General features: G+C 35.7%; 1 protein-coding gene across 7 annotated transcripts in view; it reads left to right on the forward strand.

Moving 5' to 3' along the window:
• Window positions 1-14,505, forward strand: part of RICTOR (RPTOR independent companion of MTOR complex 2) — a 122,829-nt gene that overhangs the window by 96,431 nt on the left and 11,893 nt on the right. For 4 of the 7 annotated variants that reach the window (XM_023238910.2, XM_023238925.2, XM_023238926.2 and 1 more), the window contains 10 exons: window positions 829-938; window positions 1,429-1,516; window positions 2,666-2,758; window positions 3,113-3,219; window positions 4,346-4,575; window positions 6,774-7,782; window positions 8,065-8,136; window positions 11,296-11,473; window positions 12,219-12,303; window positions 13,057-13,290. In XM_023238910.2, coding sequence (XP_023094678.1) covers window positions 829-938; window positions 1,429-1,516; window positions 2,666-2,758; window positions 3,113-3,219; window positions 4,346-4,575; window positions 6,774-7,782; window positions 8,065-8,136; window positions 11,296-11,473; window positions 12,219-12,303; window positions 13,057-13,290 — 2,206 coding nt within the window. The remainder of the gene's footprint in view (window positions 1-828; window positions 939-1,428; window positions 1,517-2,665; window positions 2,759-3,112; window positions 3,220-4,345; window positions 4,576-6,773; window positions 7,783-8,064; window positions 8,137-11,295; window positions 11,474-12,218; window positions 12,304-13,056; window positions 13,291-14,505) is intronic. The other 3 variants (XM_023238916.2, XM_023238911.2, XM_023238949.2) reach the window with 3 other exon arrangements.

Consider the following 14,505-nt stretch of genomic DNA (forward strand, 5'->3'; position numbering starts at 1 on the left):
GTATGTGAATTAAAATTTGTGGTACATACTGCCAAATTGCCTTCCAGAGAGGTCCTACCCATTCCTTCTAACCAGTTTAAAGTGATCTCTTGAAATAAAGATGCAAGTGACTGACTCTCAGTTTAAAGAAGTTAACTAGAAGTTTTCCAAGTTTTAGTTGGAAAAATTTATACATTTGACTTGATTTAAATCAGTGGGGAAAGGGATATGTTTTACCAAAAGGCACTAAATTAATGGTTTAATTTCCCTTTTTAAATTTCTAGTGAATACCTTCAGGGTTTAATATTAAGAGGCTAGTTTTTTGTTTATTCATATTTAATGGGGAAAGTAATTTAAATAAGATAAAAAACAAAATTATTAACTTACCTATATGGATTCTAAAATATTAATTGCAGATGGGGATAAAAGTATAAGCAGAGGGCACCTGGGTGGCTCAGTCAGTTAAGCATCCAACTCTTGATTTCAGCTCAGGTCATGATCTCAGCATCATGAGATTGAGCCCCATTTGGGCTCTGAGCTGCCAGTATGGAGGCTGGTTGGGATCCTCTCACTCCGTCTCTCTCGCTTCCCCTGCTTACTCACTCACTCACTCTCTCTCTCTCAAAATAAATAGACTGAAAAAAAAAAGTATAAGCAGAAAGCTTTGGGGTATGGTAGAACATTTGCATTCATAATACTTGGTTTTACCCTTTTTAAAATTTCTTAAATTTCCTGAACAGATGTTCATTTTTCTCATATTTATGCTTCCAAGATTTGCTAGGTACCTAACATTATGAATGTAGTGAATGTTGTTATGATACTATATACAACTAAAACAATATCTTCTAGGAATATAATTCAAAATATGTTGACTTGATTGAAGAACAACTTAATGAAGCACTTACTACTTACCGAAAGCCAGTTGATGGTGATAACTATGTTCGTCGAAGTAACCAAAGGTACAGACTACTTCATGGAATAATTTATTGCTGGTCCTCAAAAAAAAAAAAAAAAAAAATTAAAGCCAGTTTGTAATAACTCTCTATTGTTTAAAGTGTTCTGAGTACTTGGATATTTTACTTCCTGCACTGACATAAAAAAATCTTACAGCATGGCATTGATGGCTGAAAAATTCCTGTGTCACTCTTAACGTGCTGAATACCTTACTGATCTAATTCATATACCCTTCATGCTCTTACCCTAGTCTGTTAGTTTGAGGCCAGCTAAACTTAATTTTCTAGAGAAATCCTCATGCTCCTCCACCTTCATATTTTTTTGTATGCCGAGAAATTATATCTTTATCTAGTGCGTTAGTAGTAGTACTAATAAAGTATTAGTACTTTAAAGTAGTGCTTTGTTAAAGTATCTAGTACTTTATTAGTAGTTCTTGTTTTAATTAGCATATTGTAAGTGAGCCGACAGGCATATCAATATTCTTTGTTATACTAGATTACAGCGTCCTCATGTCTACCTGCCTGTACACCTGTATGGACAACTGGTACACCACAAAACAGGCTGTCATTTGTTGGAAGTACAGGTAAAAACATAATTTAATCATTTGAAATAGCTACAGTGGTAGGAAACAATCTTAATATTGCTGAAGTAGTATCTTTGCAAAAACTTCTCAAAAGCCTTAAAGTTAGTGGCATAATTGCTTTTAAAGCCATCTGTCTTATAACTGATGTAGGCATTCTGTGTTTGTAATCCTTAGACATATTACTGCCTTGCATGCCTTTCCTTTCCCGGAGGTAGGTGTTACCTTTTGCATAGCAAATTGGTTACATAGAGTAAGTAACCCACTGAAAGTCTGAGTTTCGTCCTTTACAGTTGGGGAAGTTTCTCTCTTCAGCAAAAACATACTGAAAAAGTGAATTTTGTCATTCTTGTTGGGAAGTTAAACTGAACCTGATACAGATTTAGTTATCTTTGGTGAGCAGCAGACTGGAAGTATCAGTTCCTGTCTGTACTTCCCTGTTCCCCTGTACTTCATGAAATGTAACCGGATTAGTCAAGCAGTTATTCTTTCATGCTTAGCGCACCAAGTTTATGGCTGTGAATATGTCTTGCTACTAGGTGTTTTCAATAAATGTAACCTTTTACTTATTTTAGAAATAGATCTATAAGTATTTGCCTGTGTGTCTTCTGAACAATAGTAATCTAGCAGTTTATGTTCATTTTTGTATTTGTGTTCATCTCAGGAGCAAGTTTTGCATAAATATACTCTGTAGTGTCCTATTTTTATATTATGTCTATGAAGACTTCTGGGGCACATATCTTTATATTAGTGTTTTTAATTCACGAATATTATTTTCTATTTTAAAAAATGATAATTATGGCTAACATTTTTATAATACTAGATACCAAATACTTTGTTAAGCACTTTATATGTGATAATTAAGTCATTAAGCCTTATGAGACAGATCTCTATTTTAGAGATTAGGAAATAAGGCATTGGGAGGTTAGATAACTTGCTCAAAGCCACATAGCTAGTAAGTGCTAACTCTAGAATATGAACTCAGAGCCCCTGTACTAATGCTGCTTAAGAAATTTTGCATAAAATTATTTTAGAATTTTAAATATACAAAAGTTACTAAATGCAAACCTTAAATGATAGGTTTTAAGATGCAGTAAGAAAATACATTAAAAACATATTGTTACTCCTATGTTTTTTTCTTTCTTTCTCCAGAATATTATTACTGAACTCTGTCATAATGTTCGTACACCAGATTTGGATAAGTGGGAAGAAATTAAAAAACTGAAAGCATCTCTTTGGGCCTTGGTTTGTAATAAACACTTCTATAAGATCTTCATCATTTTAAGATATTTCTAATTTTCCCATTAATAATAATAAAAAAAATCATTTGATTTGGAACTTGTTCTGAGATTAATGTTCTAAGACCCAGATTGTTTCTGCCCATTTTAAATATTTTTAGGCTGGAAGATAAATGATTAAACTATTAGTTTTCTTGCTGAGACAAATGGAACACTGATTTCTGAAGTTTCTTATTTGAGGATTTTTTTCACATTTTTTTTCCAAGATGGGGTTAATTTTTTGTTTTCAGTAGCTTTCCAAATTTCTTGAAAGAGTTACTCTTCTAAATCGATTTGATATAAGTGACTTCTTTTCTTTCAGGGAAACATTGGCTCGTCAAATTGGGGTCTCAATTTGCTACAGGAAGAAAATGTGATTCCAGATATACTAAAACTTGCAAAGCAGTGTGAGGTTCTTTCAGTCAGAGGGTATGTTATTTCATTCATAAATCTTTCTATTGTATATATGTATGTTATTGTTAACAAATGGCTGTGAGGGAAGACTATTTTATGATTTAGTCCATTAGAACTGTTAATTTACTGAAAGTCTTAATGATATAAGGTAAAAACAAAAAAAGTGTGGGGGAGGCACCTGGCTGGCTCAGTCAGTAGAGCATGTGACTTTTGGTCTCAGGGTGATGAGTTTGAGCCCCACATCGGGAGTAGAGTTTACTTTAAAACAAAAAAAAAGATTTCGGGGTGCCTGGGCGGCTCAGTTAAGCGTCTGACTTTGGCTCAGGTCATGATCTCGTGGTTCATGAGTTTGAGCCCCACGTCAGGCTCACTCCACACCCCACCCCCCCACCTCTTCCCTACGTGCACTCTCTTTCAAAATAAATAAATAAATAAATAAACTTTAAAAATTTTTTTAAACAAAAAAAGATTTTTTTTAAATGCACTAACTTAAACATCTTAAGGAGCTCCTCCTTGTTTAATGTTATAATTCCATTTTTATTATTATAATGTTGAAGTTTAATAACTGGCAAATAAACAGTGACAGTGTAGCATATGTTCAAATATTGCAGTAGTTCAGTAGCCCAAATGTTCTAGATTGATCCCAGAAAAGCTAGAATATGTCATTTTTTCCTAAGATTACGTTACGTTCTTTCAAATTACTTCACTGAAATTACGATCTATATTAGAAAGGTTTTAGGGGGCTCCTGGGTGGCTCAGTCGGTTGAGCGTCTGACTTCGGCTCAGGTCATGATCTCACGGTTGGTGGGTTCTAGTCCCATGTCAGGCTCTGTGCTGACAGCTCAGAGCCTGGAGTCTGCTTATGATTGTGTGTCTCCCTCTCTCTCTGCTCCTCCCCCGCTCATGCTCACACTCTCTCTGTCTCTCTCTCAAAAGTAAATAAACATTAAAAAAGAAAGGTTTTCATGTCATTTACTGCTTCTAAGTTACTCCTAACTCATCTAAATACATTTTTTTCCACAATTTTTAATGACTTTAAAAAAATTCAAATGTACATATAGCAAACTAATATTTTTTGGTTGCTTTAAGAAATCTCAGTTTGGAAATCTAAACAGTTCATTACTACATCTTTTACATACAGGACCTGTGTATATGTGCTTGGCCTCATAGCCAAAACCAAACAAGGCTGTGATATTCTGAAATGTCACAACTGGGATTCTGTAAGGCACAGTCGCAAACATCTGTGGCCAGTGGTTCCAGATGATGTAGAACAACTCTGTAATGAACTCTCATCTATCCCGAGCACTCTGAGTTTGAACTCTGAGTCAACCAGCTCTAGACATAATAGTGAAAGCGAATCTGCACCATCAAGTGAGTATTGTTGACAAGCTTACATGAAGGTAGCTAAAATTAACATTTGCATCTGTAATGTCACAATTTAAATATATTTGTTATATTCCTAATTTACTTTTTTCTAAGATAATTTGGCACTAATGGGGTCTTGGAGAATATATTCTCTTCTCACAACAGAGAGGATAGCCACCAGCCTACATTGTTCTCTCTCTTTGCCTTCTAAATAGCTTTTGGAAAATCCTACTTACAAAGTTAAAGAAATAAGCTGTGTGCCAGAAGAATCATTCTCGTTTTTGCTTATTCTAAAATCTAACAAGTAAATTATTTATTCACTTACCTTCTTTACATGCTTTGTTCACTCATTTTTCAGATATAGAGATTATTGAACAAGCATGTATCTGTTCAGAGACATTATATTCACATGTTCATTTTTGAGAGAGGAGGTATATTTTAAACTAAATAGTGAAATTATTAAAAGATAGAGTGTCAAAATCAAAGAAAAAACGGTATGTGGTTTTAATCCCTGTGCTAAATGCTGTTAGGCATACAAAATTTAAGACGTTCTTTTTAAGAAAATACTGCAACATTTGTCAAACCACGGTTCACCAGGTCTAAGATTCTATGAATTATAAGATGCACCAGTATTTTAGTATACCACTAAAAAAAAAAAAGAAAAAAAAATGCTGCTATTAAGCTAGGACATACCACTGATTGCAAGATGCAGTCTGATTTTAGAGGTATTGAGTGTGAAAAATGTGCATCTTAGAATCAACAAAATATGGAAATATAATATGCAAATTTATTTAGGGTTTCTTTTTGCTTTCTTTCAAAATATGTTTGAAGTAGTTTATAATTACTTAACAAAAAGTTAAAAATAAAAATAGGATAAAATGTCATAGATGTCATTAGACACCCAGACATCTAGTCTTTTACTAGAATTAGATACTGAATTTAGATGAGTCCCTTAGTGCCTAAAAGAAAACAATAAACCTAATTGGTTTAAACATGAATTTAAAATGCTGTGACTTAGGAGTGCCTGGGTGGCTCAGTCAGATTAGTGTCCGATTTCAGCTCAGGTCGTGCGTGATCTCACGGTTTGTGGGTTTAAGCCCCTCGTCAGGCTCTGTGCTGACAGCTCAGAGCCTGGAGCCTGCTCCAGATTCTGTGTCTCCCTCTCTCTCTGCCCTTCCCCTGCTCATGCTCTGTCTCTCAAAAATAAACAAACATTAAAAAAAAAATTTTTTTTTAAATACTGTGACTTAAATAAAAAAATAAAATGCTGTGACTTGGTTCCTTGGAAGTATATTTTAAGACTAGGAACTCATTTCTATTGTAATTTGAAGAATAAACTAACAGGAATCTATACCAACTGAGTGAATGTCCACGGTCAAATCTTTTTTATTTTTTAATGTTTATTTATTTTGAGAGAGGGAGAGCACGTGCACGCAAGCAGGGAAGGGCAGAGAGAGAGGAAGAGAGAGAATCCCAAGCAGGCTCTGTGCTGTCAGTGCAGAGCCCGACATGGGGCTCCATCCCACAAACTGTGAGATCATGACCTGAGCCAAACTCAAACGCTTAACCGACTGAGCCACCCAGGGGCCCCTCCTTCTTTTCTCCTAATTTTATCCTGAATATTTGGAGATTTTAGAAATTCACTGCCATTAAAACAAACAATCAGGAGTAACTGGGTGGCTCAGTAGGTTAAATGTCTGACTCTTTAGGCTCAGGTCATGATCTCATAGGTTCATGAGATTGAGCCCTGTGTTGGGCTCTGCACAGTCAGCTCAACCTGCTTGGGGTTGTCTCTCCCTGTCTCTCTGCCCCTCCAGTGCTTGTGTGTGCATGCATGTGCACACTGTCTCTCTCTTTTTCCCCCTCTTCCCCTCTCTGTCTCTCAAGATAAATAAGTAAACATTAAAAAATAAACAGCCAAACAAGAACACACTTCATGTAAACTGTGCCATAATGAATCCTGTAATTTTTCTTTGGAAATAACCGAAGATCCTCATAACGACATAATTTCACATCTCACTCAAGTTCAGACACTTGGTCTCAAGAAGTTCTGATGTGGCTTCTCAGCAGTTTAACCCTTTATTTTTGACATTTTTTCCCCAGATGACTGTTAAACAAAAAATTCTGGAAATACATCACTAACAGCTGCTATGATTTTGTTTGTTGTTTTTTCTGTGCTTTTATTAACAATCCTTTGATCATAGGTATGTTCATAATGGAGGACGACCGGTTTGGCAGCAGCTCTACTAGTACATTTTTTCTTGACATCAGTGAAGACACAGAGCCAGCATTTTATGATCGGCCTGGACCTATAAAGGATAAAAATTCCTTCCCTTTCTTTGCTTCTAGTAAACTTGTGAAGAATCGTATCTTAAATTCGCTTACTTTGCCTAATAAAAAACATCGTAGTAGCAGTGATCCAAAAGGAGGGAAACTGTCATCTGAAAATAAGACAAACAACAGGCGGATCAGAACGCTTACGGAGCCCAGTGTCGACTTTAACCATAGTGATGATTTCACACCCATGTCCACAGTACAGAAAACATTACAATTAGAAACTTCATTCGTTGGGAATAAGCACATTGAAGACGCTGGTAGCACTCCAAGCATTGGAGAGAATGACTTAAAATTCACCAAGAGTCTTGGTACAGAGAATCACAGAGAAAACACAAGCCGAGAGAGATTAGTTGTAGAAAGTTCAACAAGCTCACATATGAAGATACGTAGCCAAAGTTTTAATACAGACACTACAACAAGTGGAATAAGTTCAATGAGCTCCAGTCCTTCACGAGAGACCGTAGGTGTGGATACTACGACTGTGGACACAGACTGTGGAAGTATGAGTACTGTGGTAAGTACTAAAACTGTTAAGACAAGCCACTATCTGACGCCACAGTCTAACCATCTATCTCTCTCCAAATCAAACTCAGTGTCCCTGGTGCCTCCAGGTTCTTCTCATACGCTTCCTAGAAGAGCACAGTCCCTTAAAGCACCCTCTATTGCTACAATTAAAAGTCTAGCAGATTGTAACTTTAGTTACACAAGTTCTAGAGACGCCTTTGGCTACGCTACACTGAAAAGATTACAGCAGCAAAGAATGCATCCATCCTTATCTCACTCTGAAGCTTTGGCATCTCCAGCAAAAGATGTGCTATTTACTGATACCATCACCATGAAGGCCAACAGCTTTGAATCCAGGTTAACACCAAGCAGGTGAGCAGATACGCACTTAAAAATGAACAATAACGGTTGCATTTTAACAGGCTTAAATGGAAAGCATTAGGCAGGTTTTACATCTACATCAGCCTCAGAACCGACCTATTAGAATTGTTTACTATGGTAGGCTGTAAGCTCCTAGTTACCCGATATGATTTGAAATGGATTCTTGCAGCTGCGAGGGGGGAAAAGAAATTCTATTAGGCCCTGAAAATAAACATACATGCTTTTCAAGGACACACAAGTCACAAGCTTTTTTTTATTTCTCGCTTCTGCAAGGATCGATTTTAAAAAGAAGCATGTCGGGGGAATCAGGAGCTTAAGACCTACAATAACAAACAACCTTTTCAGGTAGGTCAATTTAAGGCTCCAAAAGTTGACCTTACTATTATTTTTTTAAGTAACGACAGATTTCAGTGAAATTCTTTTCATTTTGTCTTAAGTAGCTGTGATTATTTGGTAGGAACCTAATGAACATTAAATGAATTCCTTGGCTCTGAGGATTCAGCAGTAGTTGCCTACACTCAAGAACATGTAGGGAGTTTCTGTGCCATATCTAAAGATTAGATCAAGTTGATCAAAATAAACAGCTTTGATTTTACCTTTAAAAGATAGGCAATGTTAAATTTGACTGTTGGCAAAGATTTTTGTACCCATTCTTTGTTGTTGTTGGGCCAGTTACTTCTAAAAACTTTCTTAGTTTTTGGTTATTAATTTACAGTCATTTAAATGGATTAGTATTTGTCAAGTGCTGAGAATAGTGCCTGACACCTATCATCATCATCATCATGGGTAGTTACTTCCTTACGTAACCCATTTGGCTCTTATACAGCCAAATTCTTCAGAACATTAAGATATTATTAAGCAGTTTTGTTTCAGTGATGCTAGTGCATGTAGTAGAAGGGGTTCCTTTGCAGCGGTAATAAATTGTATTTCATTTGATAGAATTTTATAAATTATGGAGTAATGTCTCCTCTACCAGGAACTCACCTGGCTTTGGCAACCTCATCAATCAGAACAAACACAGGAAAATCTCTTAATAGCTTACTAGTCTAAATCTATGCAGTGAGGTTCATGAATTTTATTCAAAAGAGATAAGGTACCTCTGACCCAGATTCAGAGTGTGTTGATACTTATTCTAACAAGCAGGGATATCAGGTTTTCAGGCCTATGGAAGCAAAAATGAAAAGCTTCTGACTGGTGGAACACTCTTAACAGGAAAAGACAACTGATAAAATTGATAGCAAAGGAGGAAACTTTTATATTACAATAACGTATTTGAAAACTCAAAGACCAGCACAGCAAGCAGGGGCAGTAAACATAGCACAACAAAGTAAGCAGTAAGAGTTGCACCATCTCACAGCTCAGTGCAGTAACCGAAGCACCATTAACTCTGAAGCATCCTGTTCATTATGTGTCATTGAAACAGGCATTTCTATCCAAATTGTTGAAAGCACAGATTAGAAAGTTGTACTGCTTAAATATTCATAAGAATAGACCAGAAAAAGACAGCTACCCCAGATCATTTATTTCCTAACCAGTCTGGATTCTTAGAATCTTATTTCCTGTATTCTCTATTAGACCAGGAGAAGGTGGTTTGGGAATTTTACTCCTGGAGTAAAATGTCAGGTTATTGGTGTTATAAAGGATGAATAGGTGTTTTAATTTCTTGGGAGGGAAATAAATAAAAACAAGAAAAAAACAGGAGAGCCAGGAACAGCTTGTACGAAGGCATGACAGCATAACGAAACTTCATGTTCATCAAATCTTTCATTTGTTCTTCAAATTGTATTGAGTACTTGCTGTGTACCAGGTTCCATGGGGGTAAAATTGTGTTCCTACCCCTTTCCTTTATTGAGTTCGTTCAGAGAAAATGAAAATGATGGAAGATAACTACAAGTTTACTTTAAAATAACAGTTTGGAAGCCAGGCTGAGAAGGATTATTATTCTTTGTTTTTTGTTTTTTTTCTCAAAATTAAACAAGTAGGCTTGTAGATACCTGTGATATAATGGATGGCACGAATCCAACAGTCTTAAAAAATCATGTCTCACTGAGATGTCTCCTTGGGACATGATACAACACTCGATTAGGAATCCTTAATCCTAAATTCTAATCCTGGCACTGAGTGAATGAACTTGAACAAGGAACAAGGTTTCATAAATTATGCTATAATGTCTCATCTGCCTGGAATTCAGCAGCTTTGCAAACTTCCTCAATCCAGAACGAAAACAGGCAGACTTCAGTTGCTCACTGTTGTGAATCTGTGTAGTAAAGTTCATGAATTTTGGAATATCTAGGCCTCAGTTGCCTTATCTAATGGAATTTGGACTAGATCAGTGGCTTTAAGCTTTTCAAATGTTGCGTTTTAGGTAGAGAAACTCTTTCTTCACAAAAACATTTCTATGGAAACCCAATATGGATAATAGATTAAAATGGATCTACTTAGTTGAGATAGGGATTGGGAGGGCAAGTGATCCAATAATTCCTTGCTTTATCTGCAGTACTCCTTTAAGAGTTTTATGGAGCAAGAGAGGTTTAACAGAATACCATTTAAAAACCGCTGACCTATGTTATGAAATCTGTCATTTTCAACTGTGAGTGGTTTTTAAGCGGACATTAGAAATTAGTGGTTTTTATTATGATAATCTTAATAGCTACTATTTATGAAGGATTTATTTTGTATGCATTATAAAATAATTTTTCTAAATATCAGGTTACATTATTAAATTTTAAATGACTTGGGTTTCCGAATGCCAGTGTACATTAACTATGGAGCCTTGTGTAGTGCCTTGTATAAACAAAGCAGGCACCTACTAAATATTTTAGCATGGATGTTGCATGAATAAGAAATCTGTATGAGAAAGATGTATCTTAGGGAAATATCAGCATACCATATGTATTATGGCATCACTAGTAAGGTGTGCTTTGAGGAAATACCAGTGCTTCAAATAAGACTATCTTGTAATATTTACAGATGATAACATTATTGCTGTTTTGTGTCTGTCTTCTGTTACATAAATCTTGTTGCCACACAATAAGTGTTTATTCTTATTTTTCATAAAAATAATGTTAAATGGAGTTAATAGACATGCCCTTAGTTAACTTATAGCAAAGTTTGTAGTTTGAAAGGATCGTGAAGATAATCCTTGGATCATACCTGTGACTTCTAAGATTTGTTTTGTTTTGTTTTGTTTTGTTTTGTTTTGTTTTGCTTCTAGATATTGAAAGTTCTAATTGCCCACCTTGACACTTTTACCTGGGAGGCCATAGCAGTTGTTTTTCCTAACAGTCTCATTACTGATGATCTTTTGTATGTCATTTTGTAACAGCTAAATAATTTCAAGTGTTTTCAAGCTCTTAATAAACGATGGCACTGTTTAGTACTTGACTAGCTACTTATCTTTTATGAAGTTACAAAAATAAATTATAATTTCATATAAATTATATATGATTAATATTACAAATCAAGAAACTAATGCAAGTGGATTTTTTTTTTACGGTTTTGTAGGTTCATGAAAGCTTTAAGTTATGCGTCATTAGATAAAGAAGACTTACTGAGTCCTATTAATCAAAATACCCTGCAGCGATCCTCGTCAGTGAGATCCATGGTGTCCAGTGCAACATATGGTAGTTCAGATGACTATATTGGTCTTGCTCTTCCAGTAGACATCAATGACATATTCCAGGTATCATAAGTCGTCTTGTTTTCTTACTAGTTGGTTTCCTATTATTTCATATTCTATGACTCCTTGCTAGAAATTGTATCTTCGAGCAAATACTGTTTTAGGGGAAGATCATTTTTTAAGGCAGTTTTGTTTAAAGACGTTTCATGATGGAAACTGTTTCACCTTTCTCTACTATTCTGTACTTTTTAATTTAGTATTTCCAAGTCCCGGAACATGATCCTTCCTTCTCTTCCCAAACCAAATCAGCATTTTGTTTTATTTCTTTATCAGTATATTCTCTATAGAAGTTTAGTGAAACTTTAACTGCTTTTTAGCCACATTTGACTTACCCTTGTGTGTTTTTTCACATGTAACATTGTGGACGTTTCACAGTACATTCCTAGGTTTTTTTAAACCTGTGTATCCTGTATAAGGCGGCCACATGTGCCCAGTATATAAGGTGGCCCTGATCCCAGCAGATACTCACAAACATCTCCATGGTAGATGGTACTGAAGAAGACGCATTTGCTCAGGAGTCTAAAGACATTTTAGATAAATTCTAAAATAATCATTCAATATTTATTGAAATTACCAAGAATAAATAAGGACTTTAAGGATTTTATTTTGTCAGATGTTGGTAATTTAAGCCTCTTTAGTGAACTGTTTGTGGTAGGTTCATGTGCTATAGTAATTCTATTTAAATTGCATTTAATTTAATTTTGCTACTATTCATAAAGTGAACTTCTTCATAATTTATCTATTTTAGGTAAAGGATATTCCCTATTTTCAGACAAAAAACATACCTCCACATGATGATCGAGGTGCCAGGGTGTTTGCCCATGATGCAGGAGGTAATGCATGGTTTAAGTTCTTTTGAGACTCCTCTTTATATTAAAAAGAAAATTGTTTTTAAAACAAAATTGATCTAAAGAAAAATATTTTTAGTAGGATGACATTAAAAATTCAGATATACTTCCTTTTGGGTCAGCTTAAAAATTATACCAAAATAATTGCGTTAATTTAAAATTAAACCACAGTATGTTTTTATTTTTATGAGGGACTTAAAGTGTTCTTCCAACTAAGCCTCTCAAGAAGACAAAAACTGGATCAGTTGATTTAAAAATTATGCGTGAAAAACTTGCAACACTAATTCTTTCAAAAGGTCTAAAAAACAGGTTTGGGGAAAAGAGATGAAAATATATTTTATGTGATCTCTGTTATGAACTGTAAGATTTTAACAAATATATGCATATCAGCCACAGATTAAAGCTTCATAATCTTGATTCTTTTTAAACAATTACCTCTTTAGACTTAGAATTATTACATTTCTTTATGGAAATACTGAGAATAATTGAAATGATGCCTTAATTGTATAATTTTAATTTTCCATCTTCTATGTAAAATTTCATATAAAACTAATAAGTAAGCATATCTTCTACTTTTAATTTCCTAATTTAAAGCAAATTAGATTTTGAGTCATAGAAAGACTTCTTTCTGATTTTCTTCCCTAGTTTTTCTTCTTCAAAAATTCACATAGTTTGAGGTACCTTGAAAGAGATGTCATTGATTTTATCAGATTCTGTTTCATGTTTACTTATGCACAGGTCTTCCATCTGGAACTGGAGGTCTTGTAAAAAACTCTTTTCACTTGCTACGACAACAGATGAGTCTTACAGAAATAATGAATTCAATCCATTCAGATGCTTCTCTGTTTTTAGAAAGTACAGAAGACACTGGATTACAGGAACATACAGATGATAACTGCCTTTATTGTGTCTGTATCGAAATTCTGGGTTTCCAGCCCAGTAACCAACTAAGTGCAATATGTAGTCATTCAGGTGAGTGATTATGAGCTTTTCCACATCATCTGAGTCTGCTCCAGTCACAAGTCATGTCCCAGCTCTGATGACCATCCCTCTTACTCCATTCTTACTACCCTAGCCTTAGTTCAGTCACTCATCATTTCCTATTGGAGTGTTAGTGTCTCTGTCTCCAGTTTTGGCCCCTTCCAGTTCATCTTTCATACTGTTTTCTGGGATTAGTCTGTTGACAGTTCTTTAACTGGCTGTTCATGCCCAATACATAGACTCTTTGTGTGATCTGTCTGTTGTCCTTTATTGTTGTGTTTTTTTTTAATGTTTATTTATTTTGGAAAGAGAGAGCCAAGTGGGGGAGAGGCAGAGAGAGAGGAAGACAGAATCCCAAGCGGGCTTCACGCTGTCAGCACAGAGCCTGACATGGGGCTCGAACCCAAGAACCGCAAGATCATGACCTGAGCCGAAATCAAGAGTCTGAGGCTTAACCATCTGAGCCTCCCACACACCCCCTTTTTTTCTCTAATGTTAGTAAAATACAGTGTTCTATTAGTTTCAAGTGTACAATATAACTATTCAACAATTCTGGTTTTCTTTCAATATTTTTAAATTCCAGTATGGTTAATGTACAGTGTTATGTTAGTTTCAGGTGTGCAGTATAGTGATTCAGCAATTCTGTACATTACTCAGTGTTCATCGTGATAGGTGTGCTCTTGATCCTCTGCATCTGTTTCACCTCTGGCCCCACCATCTCTCCTCTGGCAATCACTATTTTGTTTTCTGTGTTTAAGTGTTTTTTTGTCTTTGTTTTTGATGTTTTTTGAGAGAGAGCTTGTTGCGTAGGGGCAGCGGGAGAGGGAGAGAGAGAATCCCAAGCAGGATCCACGCCCAGTGCAGAGCCTGACATAGGGCTCAATCCCACGACCACGAGATCACGAGCTGAGCCTAAATCAAGAGTTGGGCATTCAACTCTTGCTGAGCCACCCAGGCACCCCTAGTCTAACATGATCAGAGCACTTACATTAGACTACAGCTGGGCAGAATCATCAACACAAAGTCTGTGGTATAGTAAGGTGTTGAGTACGTCATGTAATTGATTAAATACTCTGCTGAACGTGAAACAGAATGGCTTTGTGGGAACAGGACGGTTGTAGTGTATTAGCTGTTTACTCTCATGATCACATGGCTGACAGAGCTGTGGCTCGCTGTCACTGTCCAGCATCACGAGAGAGGATCATA

Source organism: Felis catus, chromosome A1 (genome assembly GCF_018350175.1).
Source record: "Felis catus isolate Fca126 chromosome A1, F.catus_Fca126_mat1.0, whole genome shotgun sequence".
NCBI classification, from domain to species: Eukaryota; Metazoa; Chordata; class Mammalia; order Carnivora; family Felidae; genus Felis; species Felis catus.